The 19,126-nt window shown below is 36.9% G+C and overlaps 1 protein-coding gene across 10 annotated transcripts in view; it reads left to right on the top strand.

Annotated features, from left to right (window-relative positions):
• The window catches only part of myocd (myocardin), a 129,606-nt gene that overhangs the window by 99,603 nt on the left and 10,877 nt on the right, over nucleotides 1-19,126 (top strand). For 9 of the 10 annotated variants that reach the window (XM_058792813.1, XM_058792812.1, XM_058792818.1 and 6 more), the window contains 5 exons: nucleotides 7,375-7,440; nucleotides 11,548-11,603; nucleotides 12,174-12,249; nucleotides 12,637-12,801; nucleotides 16,582-16,757. In XM_058792813.1, the coding sequence (XP_058648796.1) occupies nucleotides 7,375-7,440; nucleotides 11,548-11,603; nucleotides 12,174-12,249; nucleotides 12,637-12,801; nucleotides 16,582-16,757 (539 nt within the window). Of the gene's footprint in view, nucleotides 1-609; nucleotides 788-7,374; nucleotides 7,441-11,547; nucleotides 11,604-12,173; nucleotides 12,250-12,636; nucleotides 12,802-16,581; nucleotides 16,758-19,126 lie in introns of those variants that run through there. The other variant, XM_058792816.1, reaches the window with a different exon arrangement.

A 19,126-nucleotide genomic window follows, 5' to 3' on the forward strand; every position in this document is an offset into this window, starting at 1 on the left:
TTAGCAGCAGATGAATGCATTACACAGTAAATAAGGGGAACGAATGGGCACTGCCATGAAAACCCTGCGGCTCAACATCTATTTTTAATTCCATATTTGTACACTTTTGATTAAATTGATTTGAAAGGCCTGCTCAAACCACACAACGGCACATCACACGATCCTAGATGTTCTTACAGCTAATTGCACAAAAGCCCGTCCAAGAGCAGCGCTTCGGTGCCAGCACTTGTTTAATGCGGGCCGGAGACACAGCGAAGCCCTGACCAATGTTTTGACAGCCTGTAGGAGCCGGAGGAAGGGCTGCTTGTTTTCCGAGTGGAGAATCCAACACTACAGATAAGATAACGTGTATCGACTGTGCGATTGGCAACACGTTACCACACTTAACAGCTCATATGGGAATCTAAGTATTAAAGTCTCCCACACTTCAAATGAAGATCATTCTGCTACTAATTACGACCACATGTTAATTTGAGATTGCTCAGGGTTTGTTTGTGCATATGTCTGTGTGTGTGTGTGTGTGTGTGTGTAAAGGAGCTGAAGGAGGTGGGACTCAGTCGAGCCTCCTCAGCTTTAAGACCCTCCCAGCAGCGCCGCATATCAGTTTCTCTCTCATGGAGCAGAGAATCAGTTCTGCATGGGACCAAAGCGCTTGAGCGCGTGAATGCATGCGGATAGTGTGTGCTATGAGAGGTTGAAGCGACGCACTTGATGCTTTGACACTGGAACACAATGACTCTACTGGGATCTGAACATTCCATTCTGATTCGCAGCAAGTTTAAATCAGGTGAGATCTTTGTTTCACCTCCAAAAGAAATGCTTTTAGGAAACTTATTAGGATTATTTACCAATGCATGATGAGTTCTTACAATTCACAAAATGTTTGTAAGTATGTTATATGCACTTTACTCTGGAATATGAAGCTATTTTGGTTTTGTACCTGTTGGTCGTTGCATACACTTTTAGCCTCACCGCTTCTAAAAGCCTCAAGTGCTTTGATACAGGGGTCAAAGGTCATTAGGTACCACTTAACCTGTGCAAAAACATGATTTTCTTCGTATTTTCGTCTTGTTGTCCAGTACAATTATCTAAATATTCTTAGGTGCATTTATCTGATGATGTTAAGATATTGACAAATTCATCAAAATTACAAAATTAAACAAGTTTATGCCTAAAATGGGGCGGGTCAGTGAGAGCAGATTTTTTTTTCTTCTTCTTGTTTTAAGCATACATTCACTTCATTTTGACATTTGTCAGTCATGTTTGATTTTCAAGTAAATATATCTTCATTTTAAGAATGTTTAGATATTTGCATTGGAAAACAATACAGAAATACTGAGGAAGAAAATCATTCAGTGTAAACACAAACTCTTACATCTGGCTTTTTAATTACTTCACACTTGTATTGTTTACTACTATCCACTCTTTGTGTTTCTTTCGAATTCTTTCTCTCTGTCTCTGTTCATCTGCTGAAGCCGTTCAGTGTAACATGCACATGTACTATGAACAATGCTGCCACCTTTCTGATGAAAGTGTTACTGAATAACCACAATGTCAGAGTCTCTGAAGATCTTCTTTGCTTCTGTCGGCCAACCATCAAAATTTATGGCCCAACAAACAAACTCTAGCTTAGCTTTCCTCTCGAACGCCGTGTTTGAGTTCACAGCAGCGCTCTGGTTTGGGACAATAATGGCTTACTGCTCAAAATTACAGACAAAATTGAGCTCTTCCTTCAGCAAAGGGAAATGAGCTCTATGCTCAAGGGAAGTGGAGATGTAAGGCTGTTCCACACAGTGGCATGATGGGAAAACTTAAACATTGGAGTGTTGTGAACAGCACACATTAGTGCTCTGATGCAGCACAGATGTAAGGTTTGTAGCTGTGTGTGTTGTCTGTTCAGTGAGCATGTGTATGTGTGTGTGTGCATGTGTGTGTGATTGAGCTGTTCTGATAGGAATCATACAGTATGTTCCCTGTGGACGTGTTTGGCTCATTGAGGTTCTTCAACAGGACATGGGCGGCCATGAGATTACATAACCCGTTTAAATGTTTTCTATACTCGTACATCTGAGGTCAAGGTCTGAAATGTTGTCACTAGGCTTTTAAAGAGGATTACAGACACGTTTAAATTGTTAAAGCTCACAGGCAACTAAAGGCTGTTAATGTTTTTGGGTGACAATAGATGTTTTTATTAACATACACATAGTAAGAGCTTATGATAACCCGCCCAAAGTGTGCTGTGGTGTTTAGCTGGCTGTAAAAATCCATTGTCTTTTCTTTGAATGTTCTATAGAGATAAAATTGCCATATGTATACAATTTATATGTGAAAACATTTAAATATGAATTTTTTTTTTTTTTATTTTTTAAACACTTAAAGGGTTGCTTTTGAAAAATCTAAATTTCAATGAACTGCACAGTACATGTGGATGGAAAATTGCAAATAATTAAGAAATCTGGGCAATAATTGGTTGATTTCCTCATGCTAGAAAGGGTCTAAACAATGATCAATGCTGCCATGTCAAGGTGTTTAGTCAAAAATGTAGTTTTAGTAGGTACTGTAAAAGCCATTATTTTAGTCTTTCTACAGACATTTCTAGAGAGATATGTCATATTTAAATCATCTTTATGTGAAAAATCTGATCTAAATGATAGAAATGCACTTAAAAGTTACATATGAGTTGCACAGTCCATTCATATGAAAAAACTGCAAATAAACCTGCATTAATGGGTTAACTGCCTCAAATTAAAAAGGGTCTGAACAACAGCTTTGATCAATAGTTTGACGTGCCGTTGGCATGAAAACAGAACATGCCAGGCAGAAGTTAAAGAGCCATCGCTGGTTCCTGTTTGCTCTGTGTTTGTGCATGCATGAAAACACAAAAGCGTTTGGCCTCAAATCTCCCAACATACCTTGCAATCATTCCTCACTCACAGAAAATGAACATCATGACCTTCAGAGGTTCAGATTTCCCTGATGAACACACATCTATTTAGTGTTTACACTCTTAAAAATGGGGGTTTGCCATAGAAGAACTATTTTGTGTCCCAAAAAGAACCTTTCAGTGAACTGCTCTTAAAGGAAGAACCATTTTTCCTTCTAAAGAACAATTTCCACTAAAAAGAACGCTTCATAGAATGGAAAGGTTTCGCACTCTTAAAAATAAAGGTTCCAAATGAGGTCAGTTCTTAAAAGAACCATTTTTTTTCCTAGTGTGAAAATATTTCAATAATCTAAAGAACCTTTAGTGGCTCCATGGATGTTAAAGGTTCTTCAAGGAACCACAGATGCCATAGAAGAACCTTTATTTTTAGTGTATATAAAGTGCTTCATGTCTGAACTCTATGTTCTGCTTGAGACACGTCACCATGTGCCTCAGAGTCTGAATGTGCATGTGTCACGGCTGCCTGTGTCATGTCAAGATTACAGCCTTGCTATTTACAGGCAATGCAGTTAACATCAAAGTTCAAGGCATTTGTCACGCAGCTCATGACATTTGAGTTTAATAGACTTACACAACCCAAACAAGACAAACTGTGTTATATTCTAACATAGCATGAGTATTGTGCAATTGCATAATTAATACGTAATTGTTCTCATTAGGGCAAATTATACAGGGTACAAGTTGTTTTTGCAGGTATGTGCCTTGAAGACAACGGCTGCAGCTATTTTTGTGCTATTGAGTCAGATCATCTGGTTTTGATTGTGGAGGGTTATGTGATCCAGTTTGTCTGCAAAGCTGTGATAATTCTTATTGAGGGCAATCACTGAGGGCAATCATGGGTCTGGTGCTTTCGTTTGCCCTGCTAAAATGTGTCACTTTGCCAGGAGGCATTTTTCCACTTTGGGCTTTTATGAACTCACCTGTTTCTGGAGAGCAAACATGAGGTCCAGTGACTGTTCTTATAGCGAACAAACAGCATTAAAATTTTGATCTAGATTGGTCCAGATTGAGTTTCGTTCCATCCGCCAAAAGCAGACTGGCACTGCTCGTCTCAGTTCATATCAGCGATCATGCGAGAGCTGGCAGTATTATTTGTGCGTGAGAGGTTGTGTCGGTGTGCCAGAGCTCGACATCATTAGATTTCTCTTGTTTGTCCACATACTTGCAGTGCATGACAGATGCTGGCGCTGGACACAGAAGCGCAGGTTGTGTGACCTAAACAAAAGCAGATGTATGCAGATAGCTGATGCATGATCTCAGCTCTACGAACACGCAGCCATCAGTCAGTCTGCCTGCTTTTGTGTTGACAACACAATTATGCAGCTGGTTGATTGATTGCGATGATAAATGGAAGAACGAATGGACGATCAAATGAACTTTGACAAGTACAAGAGCTGTTGCATGTCCACACGTTAACCAGCGTTCGTTTTGCGGGAAATGTATTTCAACAATATCTTGTAATTGTGAGTGTGATATTGCTGTTATACAGTTCAGTAAACATCACTGAGTAACTTACATTTTTAGACACAATATTGCCATTTACTTTGTTTATGTTTCCTCCACCAATGAAAATAGTTCCAGATGAGGCGAAAATACAATCAACACACACAGTCATTGAATAAATTACTCAAGTGAGAGATTCAATGACTCCCTCATAAAGACATAATGTTCCTGAATAATTCAGTGTTTTGAACAAATTGCTTTAGTGAATGACTCATTAATTCACTTATAAAGACAATTACTTGTTTCTTAAAGGGGTCATCGGATGCAAAATTCACTTTACAAGTTGTTTGAACATAAATGTGTGTTGGAAGTGTGTGTACACATCCATCCTGTAATGATAAAAATCCACCCAGTGTTTTTTTTTTTTTAAATCCCTATTTTAAAATCAGGCTGTCCTGAGATTCCTGTCAGAATGACGTAGTTCTGCACAGACTGCTCCCACGATAGTTGATTGACAAGACCGTCTTACCATTACGCCCTGAGTGAGCTGAGAGCTGTCCACCATTGTGTCGACTCCGGTGCAGGGGAAGACAAGAACGTCTCCGATTAAGCGATTGAGGTGCTTTGTTGTTGGATGTAATAATGAACATAGCAGTCGTCATTTACTCCCGACATCTGAGCCGCTGAAGACGCACAGGATTAACGTTACTTTCGTTTTTGAAGGGAACGTGCCGATCCCCGATCTGTCTAAATGCGTCTCTATGTTCGCGCGAATCATTCGTGATCCAGCTTCATCTACAGAAGAAGTGAGTATAAGGGTTTTTTTATGAATCTTTGCAAATCACCTTTCCTAATAATGTGCTAGTTAGCCAGTTTTGTGGCTGAAATTTACAGTCTGCTCGTTACCCCACAGAAGAGAGGGGCGGGGTCAGCAGAGCTCATTAGCATTTAAAGCGACATGGACTAAAAAACAGCTTGCTGAAAACAGAGCTGATTTTGACAGGGGTAAAAAGGGTGTTTTTTTAAACTAGCTTTAACCAAAGTATGTTATAGACCTTTCATTAAGACCCTAAAGAATCATACCAACTTGTGGAAAATGGTCATCCGATGACCCCTTTAATTAGTCAGGGCTTTAGAATTCACACCAAGGACGATAACTATAAAGATAACGATATAGCTCTCAGTATTAAAGAATAGCAGAGTCCACACCACAGCTGTAATGATAAAGGCACAAAGTAACAACATCGTTGGAATCAATTTCAGAACATTTTTTCTAGCTGATAAATGGTAAAAACATTGATATAATGAGCTTGAGAATTTCAAGTAGCAGACGCACTTGTGCTTAGAACAAACAGACGATATCGTCCACTGTTGCGGATGCTAAAGTAATTATCTTTATAGTTATTGTTTTTGGTGTGACGGGGCCTTTAAATTTATTATTTATGAATGAATCAGTGTTTTGAACAAATCGCTTGAGTGAATGATTCAATGACTTGCTCTTAAAGACAATTACTTGTTTTGTTCCTGAATTAATCAGTGTTTAGAACAAATCATTTGAGTGAATGACTCAATGACTCATTCATAAAGAGCCTTGTCCAAATACCCACACTTGCACTTGTCTTTGCACTTGACCACTTGACTACTTATATGACGTATTTCCTGTATTTGGCCCAAGTGTTCAAGTGAGGATGAGGACCACAAGTGTGTGTCAAACTTTTCATTACCTGATGGGATACACTAATAGTGTTGTAAAAATGCTAGTGTTTACAGAGATTTATTCTTATTTTAAATGCTTTGCATTTTAAAAACAACTGTCTGCTCAGTAGTCCCTATATCATGACACAATTTAATTTGTGGTGCTTAAGTAATAAAAAGCAGATGCAAATGTTGTACAAAATAAATATCACCACTACTCATCTTTGCACCAATAAAACGTGCAACACTTTGTTTTTCCTCGAATAGCACTCCAGAGTGTGGATTTAGGGCACTGCTTTTTGGCGTTTTTAAGACGTGGGACAGTCTTGCGCACACGCTCTCAAGTGGCCAAGACCGCAAGTGTGGGTATTTGGACAAGGCATTACTTGTTTTGCTTCTGAATGAATCAGTGTTTTGAACAAATCGTTTGAGTGAGTGATTCAATGATTCTTTCATAAAGACAGTTATTTGTTTTGTTCCTGAATGAATCAATGTTTTGAACAAATCACTTTAGTAAATGTCTGATTAACTCTCTCATAAAAATGATTACTTGTTTCTGAATTAATCAGTGCTTTATAAGAATTGTTTAATTGAATGATTCAATGACTCACTCATAAAGACAGTTAATTCTTTTGTTTCTGAACAAATCAGTGTCTTGAATAAATTGCTTGAGTGAGTGATTCAACGACTCTTTCCTAAATACAATTATTTGTTTTTTCCTGAATGAATCAATGTTTTGAACAAATCAGCTTGAAGAAAGAGTGACTGAAACATTCTCAACATTTGCTTCTACTAACATCTGTCTGGAACACGCAAACACATTCAGAGTGATACAAACAACCGAAAGTCCCATTGCTGTTGAACTAAATGTCTGGTAAAACGTAATTTATAAAGAAGCAAAGCCATTTTTTTTTACATACAGTAGATTATACACAGACGTAATACATGGACACTCGTGCAGTGACAGGGTAGATTGCCGTGATGAGAGACACACCACCCAAAACAAAGACAAAAATGAAGCAACAGACCCACAAATATTTCTTAAAACAGGATGTAGGTCCATGATAAACACAGCTCCTGGCTTTAAACAAATCTTCCTTCAGTGTGTGGTCCTCCTGAAGTCTGAGAGGAGGGAGGCGCTCATAAATGTAAGAGGTGGCCCGTTAATGTGTGTGTGCAGCATCTGCCCGTCTGTACGGGATGATGTGTTCCTTCGCCGGACACAGATTTCTGTCTGATTTGTCCAGCTTCTCTCATGATGAGTCATTATCTGTTTCCTCCTCCACCCACAGTCCTGCAGCTGAGACTCCAGCAGAGGAGGACACGAGAGCAGCTCGCTGACCAGGGCATCATGCCTCGTGAGTAACACCAGCACTCCTCTGACTACATCACACTGCATTATGGGTACCTGATAAATGACCGAAATGCTTTCATGGCAACGTCAGCCAGCAAGCGTCACGTGAGCTGAAGATCACACACTCCACACCTGTTAACATTTACATAGAAGAGCCCCGTTCACATAGCTGGATCTGGCACACACACACACACACCAGGCACAGAACGCTCTCACAGTTTATCTGCCCATTCAAACGGCTGAGAGGAACGATAATAAACAGATGATCAGGCAAAGCAGCTTCGCTTTATAACCTGAAAATGAGATCAAGGACATTCTGCATGCTTCAGTTTCAAGGGTTTTTAGTCGTTTTTAAGCCATCATTGCTAACATATAAGTGTGTCCACAATAAAAATAAATAAAAAACGTACTTTTTGTATTGATGTTCAGTTCATATGGTTTTCAGAAACTTCTATACCATTTTTTAAAGAAAAGCTTTTATTTAATGACTATTTAAAATGGACCCATCAAGTAAATCTCATTAACATACTGTCCTTACAGCTTAAATGTAGATGTCTTAAACATTATTTTCTAAATATTTTTTTTCAAAGTAGAAAGTTTTTTGCAAACACAAAATGATTTAATTATAAGCATCATAATTGTATTTGTTTGTTTGGGTTTTATTTATTTATTTGAATGCATTTATGCATTTTACAGCCTGAACAACATTTGTTTTACATTAAAAGGCACTTGACTCCATGACATCATTTTCTGTTTTTTTTTTTTGTTTGTTTGTTTTTTTTTGTTTTTTTATGGAAAACTTACTTTTTAGGAATTTAATTATTTAATCGTCCTCTTTCATCATCATGATTTCAAAATATAAAAGTGAATTTAATTCAGACATCACAGAAGAGCGGCTTTCAAGTCAATTTATTTGTGAAGTGAATTTTTTTGAATAAAGGACCAATGAGCATATATATTTAAAGATGATTCATAGCTAAACACACAAAGATATTAAAGAAAACAGCTTCTAAAATATACCGCAGCCTTACCGGTGTACCGGAGACTTTAGATTTAGGTTTCATAAATATACCAGTATCTCTATTCAAATACAGTCGTAAATACAGTCGGTTTTAATTGAACTGTTGACCGGTCTGTTGATGTAATAGGAGATTCAGCCGCTGGAGTCTGGATTTCAGCAGGTCTGCTGGAGATAAACCACACAGACCTGTGACTGAACGGGTCTGAGCTCCTAAAAAAAACTTTCAATGGCTGTTTATCTTTTTACAGCAGACAACAGGTCGGCAAACTCAGATAAAAAGTTTTTTTAAGCATTTAAATAGGTGCTGATCTAAATACATGTGGGAACGCATGCATAGTTATAGAAAAAGTGTTTAGAAAATGCATGTTTTCTTTGCTTTTTACTGCCCGTGTGAGTCATGTTTTATTCTGTGTGACTTATGACAATTGTTCTAGTGTTTGTTTTATTAACATATGGCAGTATCTCATGAGGAGTACGTCCAGCAGAACGCAGAAGATCTAATGCTAAGAGCTAATGCTCTCTCATAAATCAGAATGCACCTTACATTTCAATGGCTGGAATTATGCTATTGGTTGCATAGGTGATATTTCAATATTCGCTGTGGTTTTGCACATATGCGGTGTGTGTACATTTCTCTGAGCACATCTGCTCTTCATTAGACGGTCAGGCGTGTGTCTGAGGAGCCGCTGCTCTTCACAGCCTCTCTCCTCTGACATTCACATTTTCTTCTTTGACTTCTGTAGCAATGTAATGAGACTGTATGTGTGTGCAACCTTTTGAAGAACCATTGAAACAAAAAGTAATAGATTTTAGACTGACAGAGACAGAAAGTAAAGCCTATGAGCTATTAGAGCAAAGCGTGACAGAAGTCCACCAGGATCATTTTAAAGACAAAAACAGAATTTTAAATTAAATTTGCATTAAATAATATATATTGTAATGCATGTAGATAAAATATTATTCAGTGCATACATGCTTTGGTCTGCATTCAACAAATGAATCATGGAATTATTATTATTTATTTTTTTCATTTTAATTTTTTTTAGAACAACTGTGAAAGTAAATGATGACAGAATTTTCTTTTTTGGGTGAACTATCCCTTTAGGTTACATTTACTTGAGATGCAAAATTTCACAATATATTAAGAATTCTTTTTAAAGAATATTTCAGATTAAATTTAAATAGAATGGATGGTATTTTAAAAACAAAAACAAAAACAAAAAACACTTTTTTTTAGATTTATGCTTTAAAAAATTCCCAAGAGTTAAAGCTGCAGTCTGTAACTTTTTTTGGTTAAAAATGATCCAAAATCAGTATTTGAGCAAGTGTATAACCAGCCAGTCAATCACCTTACTTTAGCCCGATTCACAACGGTTGGCTTATAATAATGTTTTCTAGTTTGAGTGGTACGGGTAGGTTTTTGCGGGAAATTCAAGCATGCTGCTGCGTCATTACATCACGTCCGTAAACATAAAGATTGAGTCCCGGCTACTAGGCTATCGCATGTGCGGATTCTCCTGGTGGTGGATTGTTAGCCTTTTCTCACAGCAGCTGGAATAATTAAATTTATCATTTTGATGCTGGATTGTAATCCAGAAAGGATTATGTATTTATGAAACAAGTGTGACTGAAATTAAATTATTCCAGTTTTAAATATGCATCTGATTACAGATTGCCTGGGATTACACAGGATTTGTATCAGAGAGAACCAGTTCGAAGGAAGAATAATTTGCTTTTTGGGTTAAAAGAATTTCTTAATATGAAATTTGAATGGTATGACAATTAAACATTGAAAAAGAAATTGAAATCTACACGCTAAATTGAACAGAAATTGAACATCTACACAGAAATTGAAACCTACACGCTAATACACACTACATACATGTAGGCAATGCTGATGTTGTAAACATTAACAATTTGAGAACAAAGTATAACAATAAGAATAATTTGCATGGTTTGATGTGATATGAGCTAACTGACCGTTAGATATAATCACCATTGGTAGCGCGATTTATTTTAATGCTTTTTTTCCTCAGTTGGTCAGAACAAACGTGGCAGACTTGTTACTTACTTGTTCAGATGACAATATCCAGTGAAAATTCATATTTGGGTCATACTTCCAAGACGTAGGCTAGAATCTGCGATTCTAAGTATAGTATCCATACCGGTGCGGTGACTGAAAGCCACACATACTCATTAGATTCATCCGCGCTGGAGCCGTGCCGGAGCACAACCCACATAATGAAAATAATTCCACAAGTAACAGCAATTGCAGGTTTCAAACAGAGATGGCGACAAAGAGGCAAAATTACGGACTGCAGCTTTAATTCATTTAATTATATTGAATTAAAATATAATAATTAATGTGATGAATAGCATGCAGAAAGTGTGGTGGATGGTAAAATGTTATGTAAAAATGATATTTTGTAAGAAATATGTCCTGTATACAGTACCTTTTTGTTTTGAAATGCTTGAGATGTTCTTGTGTTGTCTGAATCATATGTAATCGGTTAATGTTTTAATGTTGAGTTTGTCTTAGTTTCTTGGTGTTTTTCCTGTTCCATGTGATCTAGATTCTAGTATGCAATGAAAGGCTGCACCTGAGCAGAACTTCTGTAGAAAACACTATAAATGTTTCCAATAACATAACAATAAGTCGGCCATGTGTTGAATATCAATGACAGACCAAAGATTACCCAACAGCTCTGCTGATCAACAACAAAATAATCATACATTTTTGCAATTTTTGAAGAAATCATGAGTGATGCTCATCTGTGCCAAAACTTATAATGCTAGTGTGTTGTGGGTAGTTGCCTATTGGTGATATTTTCGACTTTAAATGAAATTTTTGTGATTTAGTTTCACTCAGAAAACAACTTTAATAGCGACGTTTAGCAAGCAGCACTAAAACAAAAGCAGAAACGAGTATGTCTGTGTCAGTCAGACATTTGATTCAGGACTATAATTCAGCTTTAGCAGAGAAACACGGGCCAGATCAGACGCTGGCAGAGATGATTTATGTAAGAATCATTGACAGTGTGTTCACAGATAAACGATCACATTTACTCAGTTTCTCATTTGTTTTTCCAGCCTTGAAGAGTCCGGCTGCGTTCCACGAACAGAGGAAAAGTCTTGAGCGATCCAAGGTTAGAAGAACCAAACAACGATTTAGCACACAATCCTTCACAACCAAAGTCATGCAGCACACACCATCAACAAGAAATCGTTCTAATGAGAAATTATTAAAAATAGCATCATTTTCTGACATCAATACTAGTTAATTGTCTCATAATTACTTGTCTTGCTCAAATCAAGTCAATACAGATTGTGTCAAAGCATGCAGCTAATAAACTGGAAAATACCAGAAACCATGATGAAACAATGAAACGTCATCAAACTAATTTAATTTCAGCTGTAAAGCAGTTCTACAGAAGACAGGAGAGTTATTATTCAGATGAATTTAGTTCAAAGTTTATTCTGTTCAGTTTAATCCTCTGGTGATGTTTTTTTTTTTTTTTTACTTTATCTGAATGAATATATGAAACTTGGTAAAGGTTTTGGCACACACAAACACACACACACACAGAGGGTTAGTGTAAACGATGCTCATCGGTTATGAAACTAATTTGATTCAGGTCGACTCTACAGAATTATAGTGAAAGTGTGTAAAAATCCAACTCATTATATTTAATGTTTTTTAATATTTGACGTTTCAGACTGGAGATTATTTAAAACACAAAATCAGAAGTCGACCAGAGAAATCAGAGCTTGTCAACATGCATATTCTACAAGGTAAGGGCTTTAAAAAATAAAAACAAAATCAGTTTTCACTCAGAAATTGCTTGTAAATTTAGAGAAATAGCAAGTAACACACCGAATTAAATAGTATTTTTCTGTAAAACATGCTCCAATAATCTTTGTTTTATTTGCAACTTTGACAAATAATTTTTACAGTGTAAATACACACGGAATGATTCAGATAACATTATAACATTGACTCGATTGCATGCTGTGAGTGTATCATGTTGTTAGCTGCACCCGTCGAACTGTTTACAGTGCAGCGTTCAACGCTTCGGTCTGAGCGGCTTGCGACATGATAACTGCTTATTCTCCGTGCTGCATCATGTGTGTGTTTGACTGAAGAGCTGCTGTGCTGGATTAATAGTGTGTTTACTGCAGAACCCGCTGCCGAAGGTCCCGCACACGACTCACAGACCAAACTAAAGCGAGCCAGACTGGCTGACAACCTGAATGAGAGAATCGCTCTCAGACCTGGCCCGCTGGAGCTGGTGGAGAAGAACATCATTCCTGTCGATTCCACTGTTAAAGAAGCAGCTATGAAAGGTATCGGAGCAAAGCACAGCTCATTTTGTTTTCATGAAATGGTCTTCACTAACCACTGCAAAAAATGAAGTTCTTCCTCCAATGTTTGTGTCTTGTTTTCAAGTACAAACATCTAACCATTCTTAAAGGGAGAGTTGACACAAAAATGAAAATTCTCTCATTATTTACTCGACAGAATTTTGTGTGTATGTTCCTGTATGATTTTTTTTTTTCTGTTGAACACAAAAGATGATATTTTGAAGAACATGGGTAATAAAACTGTTGATGGTATCCATTGACCTCTGTAGTTTGGGGAAAAAAAAAAAAATTTGGAACCAAGCAGTTGAACGTTGCCACTGACTTCCATAGTATGGAGAAAAAAAAGAAGAAAAAAAAGAAATTATATGGAACCAAACAGTCGATGGTAGCCATTCACTTCCACAGTATGGAAGAAAAAAAAGAAATTATATGGAACCAAATAGTTGACGGTAGCCATCGACTTCCATAATATAGAAAAAACTGTTTTTAACTTCCAAAGTATGGAAAAAATTTAATAAAATAAAATATGGAACCAAACAGTTGATGGTAGCCATTGACTTCCATTGAATGTGAAAAAATATATGAAGGTCAATGGCTACCGTCAGCTGTTTGGTTACACATCTTCAAAATATCTTCTTTTGTGTTCAGCAGAAGAAAGAAACTCATACATGAGGGAGAGTAAATAATGACAAAATAATTTCACCATTTTTGGGTGAAATATGCCTTTAAATAAAGTTACATATACAGTACTTGTAAAGCAGAATAAGATATGAAGTCTTAATTAACTCCAAATTAAGTGGGTTTTTGCTTAAAAAATCTGTCAGTGGGGTTGGAAAAATAAACTTTGTTCTTAAATAATGAAGTTAATATCTAAAAATATAGATATCTTAATATCTAAACTGAATTATTTTAGATATTTGAATGCGAAAACAATTTTGTGTGGTTGTAGTTGCATCACTAACTCCTGAATCCATATCACGACTTTATGTTGCATCTTCTTTGCATGAGCGAATTCCTCGCTAGTGATGTTGAGCGAGATTCCTCACAATCCTCCCAACCTTTGGCTCAACAAACACAGCTTGATTTAGGAGGCCATGGGCTCTCGCTCACGGGCATTAACTGTGTTTACTATGTCGTCCGACCGCAGTATGTTGTGCGCTCAGATCCAGTGTTTTCGGACATGCTGAAAGTAAACATGTCCATGTTTCCCCTGAGGCTGCGGCTGAATGTGTTGCGTAAGCCGTGTGAGGCTGGGGACGGTGGTTTATATTACCTCTGCTGGAGGAGCAGCGTGTTTTATTGAGACAAACAGCAGCTGTATTTAGATCCACCCTGTTCGCTGGAGATCAAATGAATGTCCCTCTCATTCTCTGTTTTGACTCCACGTGATTTATGCGGCTCCGTCGAACCACCTACAAAGGTGTTTGAGCAGAGGCGACCGTCTGAGATGCCCTTCCCAGAATGCTCAGCTCGCCATTAGGCCTGCTACACTTCTGTCGTGTCAAATTCAAATATATGATATATGTTGAACAAACGCTTCTCTGCAATGTGCTGTGTTGTCACAGTCTCTTCTCAAATGTGCATGAAGTGCATGAGATGCATGTCTTCTGGCATGATGCCACTTTCCATTAGAGTTTTTTTTTTAAATTGCTTAGCTTACCCACTTAAAGTTGTAGTTGAGGCTCACTCAGTGAAACCATTCACTTGAATCTGCAAGCCAATGATCTGCTTTACACTCAGTTTGCAATTGTAAAACAAACATTTGACAAAATGTTAAATACAGTTCTCTACATTAGGCGCGTCAATCAAAACAAACAGCTCTTGTGTAGCTCTTGTACTTAAGTATTAAAAGTAAAAAGTACTGATTGATGAATATTTATTTTGCAATTTTATATACTCTATCCTCCTGCTAAAAAAATACGTCATACACTGATCACTACTGATAATTACTGATAATTCAAGTGTGCAAACAAGTGAAAATAACAAAATAGACCATAAAGTATATGTAGAAATAAGGGGGCAGCAGGGTAGCATGGGCATTAATTTGCATTATTTTAACATTAACCCCATTGAATATCAACCCTGTTCAGGTGATAATACACAAATATGGACATATATATATATACGTTTAAGCATTTCATACAGTGGGCTTAAACAGCCCTTTTACAGCAGCTTTAGTTCGCAAACAATGGACTCTCATGACATAAATTTTATGTTTATATAAAGTAATAAATGCTAAAATTTGACATTAGTAACTTACTTTTCACACCATCAGTTGCGCATGCACTCAAGCTCCAAGGATTTCCCATTCTTGGTACATTTTGAGACAGACCTTTGAATTCAATGATTTGTTAACTGGAGACTCGCTCTGATCAGATCATATGAATCAGTGATTTGTTGACTCGAAAACTGCTGCAATTTGCTCAAACCAATTCGCGAATTAATCATTCAGTGTGATTTGCGAACCAATTTAACAGGTTCTTTGAAAATAATCAGCTCCTTCACAAATCGTGCATCGCTATCGCTTCACATAGTGCGTGACGATTTCTCCAGTTCAAAATAACGAGGAAAGACATGTTTTGGAGTAAAAAGTACAAGATTATGATTTGGGATGTAGTGAAGTACAAGTAAAAGTTTCCCAAAATAAAAATACTCAAGTAAAGTACAGATACTTGAGAACTATACTTAAGTACAGTAACAAAGTAAAAATACTTACTGTCCACCACGGTAAGAATTAAACTAGTTTTTAAGTAGTTTTGCTTGCAAGAGATGTGTAATGTTTTGCATCTTGTGTGCTTGTGTTTTGTGTGTAGAGTTCAGAGAAAAGGAGGTACAGCTTCAGAAGCTGTAAGCAACTGTAAGCAAAAGAAAACAAAAAAACTTAATAAAGAAAGGGCAGAATGGCATTGCACAGACGGGGCATTTTCTTTACAAACACTGTCTCAGATGATCTAAGATAGAGTAAATGGACAGTGAGGAGCTCACTGGACCTCATCATAACACCACAACCATCCAACATCAACATGAGAAGGAAATAACTCACACGAGAGAGAGAGAGAGAGAGAGAGAGAATACCTGGTATTGTCTATGTTATGGGGACCAAATGTCCCCACAAGATAATAAAACCAGTGCATTTTGACATTTTTTTGGTCCTCACGAGGAAAGCAGTTTATAAGGTTAGGGTAAGGTTATAGAAAATACAGTTTGTACAGTATAAAAACCATTAAACCTATGGAATGAACCCATAAAACATGAAAACATGAAACCTGTATGTGTGTGTGCCTAACTGAGAGAGTGCTTGTGCTGATTTAAACCAGTCCCTGCACTGCTGCTGCCAGCTCACATGGTCAGACATCTCTCACACACACACACACACACTGCCCTCTCGTGACCCCTTGTGTGACCTGTGCTCTATTAGGCTCCTGTCACTGCGTCACAAGTGTTCAACCCCCTGCACATGACAAACGGTGAGGTGCGTTCAGCACAGGCACACGCATCGATGTTCTGGCACGCGCTTAACACACACACACTCATCAGACACAAACAGACTTTCAGTCAAATATTTACACAGACACAGAGTTCAGAGGCTGTAATTCTGTCAAACACTGCTGGCGTTGAGATGTTAATCAGTCTCGTTCATGTTCGCTGCTCTCTGTACATTTGTTTTTCTTATCTTTTCTTGGTTTCGCTGTTGGACTGATCTTCTCGCCGAGTTTATCTGACTGCGTTTGAGTCTGTATCTCGCCTCTTGTATCTCTGCAGTGAACCATGGGAAGTTCCCGCAGCAGGAGGACTCGTACGTGTTTGAGGAGGACAGCAGCAGTGAGAGTCTGTCTCCAGATCAGCCGCACAGTGAAGAGTCGCAGTGTTCGGCTGAAGCGCTTACAGAGAACAAGAGCAGCGGCTCGAGCTCACCGACACTCACCAACACCGAGCACGTGAGTCACCGTACAAAGCACAGCAAACACAATCAGGGCATCGCAAACAGCTGGAATCTATGAAGGAATAGGCTATATATAAACACATACGTTGTTTTTTTTATATTGCTTTTCTTTGCCCATAAATACAAATACAAAAAAAACTTAAAACAATAATAATTTTTAAAAATAGCAACACTACTGGTAATAAATATAAATACACTATTAGTCAAAAGTTTGGAATAATTAAGATTTTTGAATGTTTTTGAAAGAAGTCTCTTTTGCTCACCAAAGATTTAAAGCATTTATTTGATCAAAAATACAGTAAAAAAAAAAAAAAGTAAAATATTATTACAATTTAAAATAACAATTTTCTATGTGAATGTGTATTAAAATGTAATTTATTGCAGTGATGCAGCGCTGAATTTTCAGCATCATTACTCCAGTCTTCAGTGTCACACGATCCTTCAGAAATCATTCTAATATGCTGATTTACTGCTCAAGAAATATTTCTGATTATTATCAATGTTGAAAACAGTCGTGCTGCTGAATATTTTTGTGGAAACTGTGATACATTTTCTTTTTCAAGATTTTTTTTTTAATGAATAGAACGTTTAAAAGAATAGCATTTATTTGAAATAGAAATCTGTTGGAACATTATAAATGTCTTTGCTGTCACTTTTGGTCAATTTAACGCATCCTTTTTGAGTATTAATTTATGTTAGCCTAACCTCAAACTTTTGAATGGAAGTATCACAATTGCAAAAAAACAAAAAACAAAAAAAACAATTAATAATAAATAATATTTTTGTAAAGAAATTGTGTTTTAATAAATTATAAATATATTCACAAAGAAATTGTAATTATGTCTCACTGTTTTTACTGTATTTCTAATCAAACAAATGCAGCCTTGGTGAGCAGAAGAGACTTTTTTCAAAAACGTTGAACAAACTGATTATTCCAAACTTTTAAATGATAGTATATATTGTAAGTCTAATCAATTAAATTAAATTAAAATAAATAAATGAGCTGAAAACTGAATGCTGATAGTGAGTCTATGATGCTAGTGGTGTGTTTTAGTGTTCTGCCCCCTGTGGTGATCCGGTGAACTGCAGTGTTCTGCTCAGCCTCTGGAGGAGCCGTTATTTTCTGACAGCTCTTTGACTCTGAGCCCAGATCAGCATGCCAGCGTGTTTCTTACACACTCAGAAGTGTATTGTACTCTCTGCTGTTCCAGCATTGCTCCAAGCTTCAGAATGATTGCCCGTTCTCTGGCAGCAGGAGTAATAAACCATCTGCTGAAGCTGTCAGGAGACCTGGCATCAAATCCTCATGACCTATCGCTCAGATCACGTGGAGCAGAAGCGTGTACAATTTAGGAATATTTATTTAAGCTTTGTGGCTTACGAAAGTTGTAAATTATGTACATGTTTAATAATAATCACCTTGTGTGGGGTTTTTTTTTAACGTAAAGTACTTGGGGAATATAAACAATGTCTTATAAACAGTGTCACTTGGATATCAACTTATGGATTTTGCAGAAATGTTTAACAGAAGACATTATTTCTATGTAATTCCATTTATTAAACCCTAAGTTTACTGTATCATATTTGATACACAAATGGCTCTAAATGATCAAACTTTGCTGTTAAACCTGTTTCACACAATCTACTACACCCTTCTGGCGTCTGGTTGATAGTTTAGATTTTTTTTTATCAAATAAAGTACCAAGTACAAACATCCACCGTCAGCTCATGCTTCATGTGTCTTTCTGCTGTCAAATCTTTACTAATTTTTAAAAAAGTAAAAATAACTTTAGTCATATTTCCAGGTGAACACTTAGTGGACTGAAACAGCTCAGTTTTACTTGATTCTCCATCAATCGTTTTTTTAGAAAAATCAGTCTGAAATCTGATGATCAGGATCTTTTGAGGAACGTTTGTGTCCAGAAGTTTTACTTTCAATTATCTTCCTAAGCCTCCAAAACATCTCACATCTTTTGAGGAGCGTTTATTTGTTCATCTCACAATCATCATTGGTTTGCATTGCATTATATGTTTAGATCATTTAAATCTCAGTTTACTAAGACGTATTATTGGAGAGATCGAATGACGACTGATATTTATATAATTTCATGTAAGTACCTGCTATACTGTCATAAAGATGACATTACAAGCATCAGTATTTCATCATATGAATATCAGCATCTGTATCAATTGAATATTTTTTGCTCAGTTTGACTCTCTGACTAAATATTCTTACTATATCAGACTATATGAGCCATAAAAGCCTGATGGATCGAATTGTATACAAAACATAAAACATAATCAAACTCAAATTGTCCAAAGGTTCAATAAGCTGCTCATTTTTCGGACTATTATTTCATACGT

This window comes from Onychostoma macrolepis, chromosome 12 (genome assembly GCF_012432095.1).
Source record: "Onychostoma macrolepis isolate SWU-2019 chromosome 12, ASM1243209v1, whole genome shotgun sequence".
Lineage (NCBI taxonomy): Eukaryota > Metazoa > Chordata > Actinopteri > Cypriniformes > Cyprinidae > Onychostoma > Onychostoma macrolepis.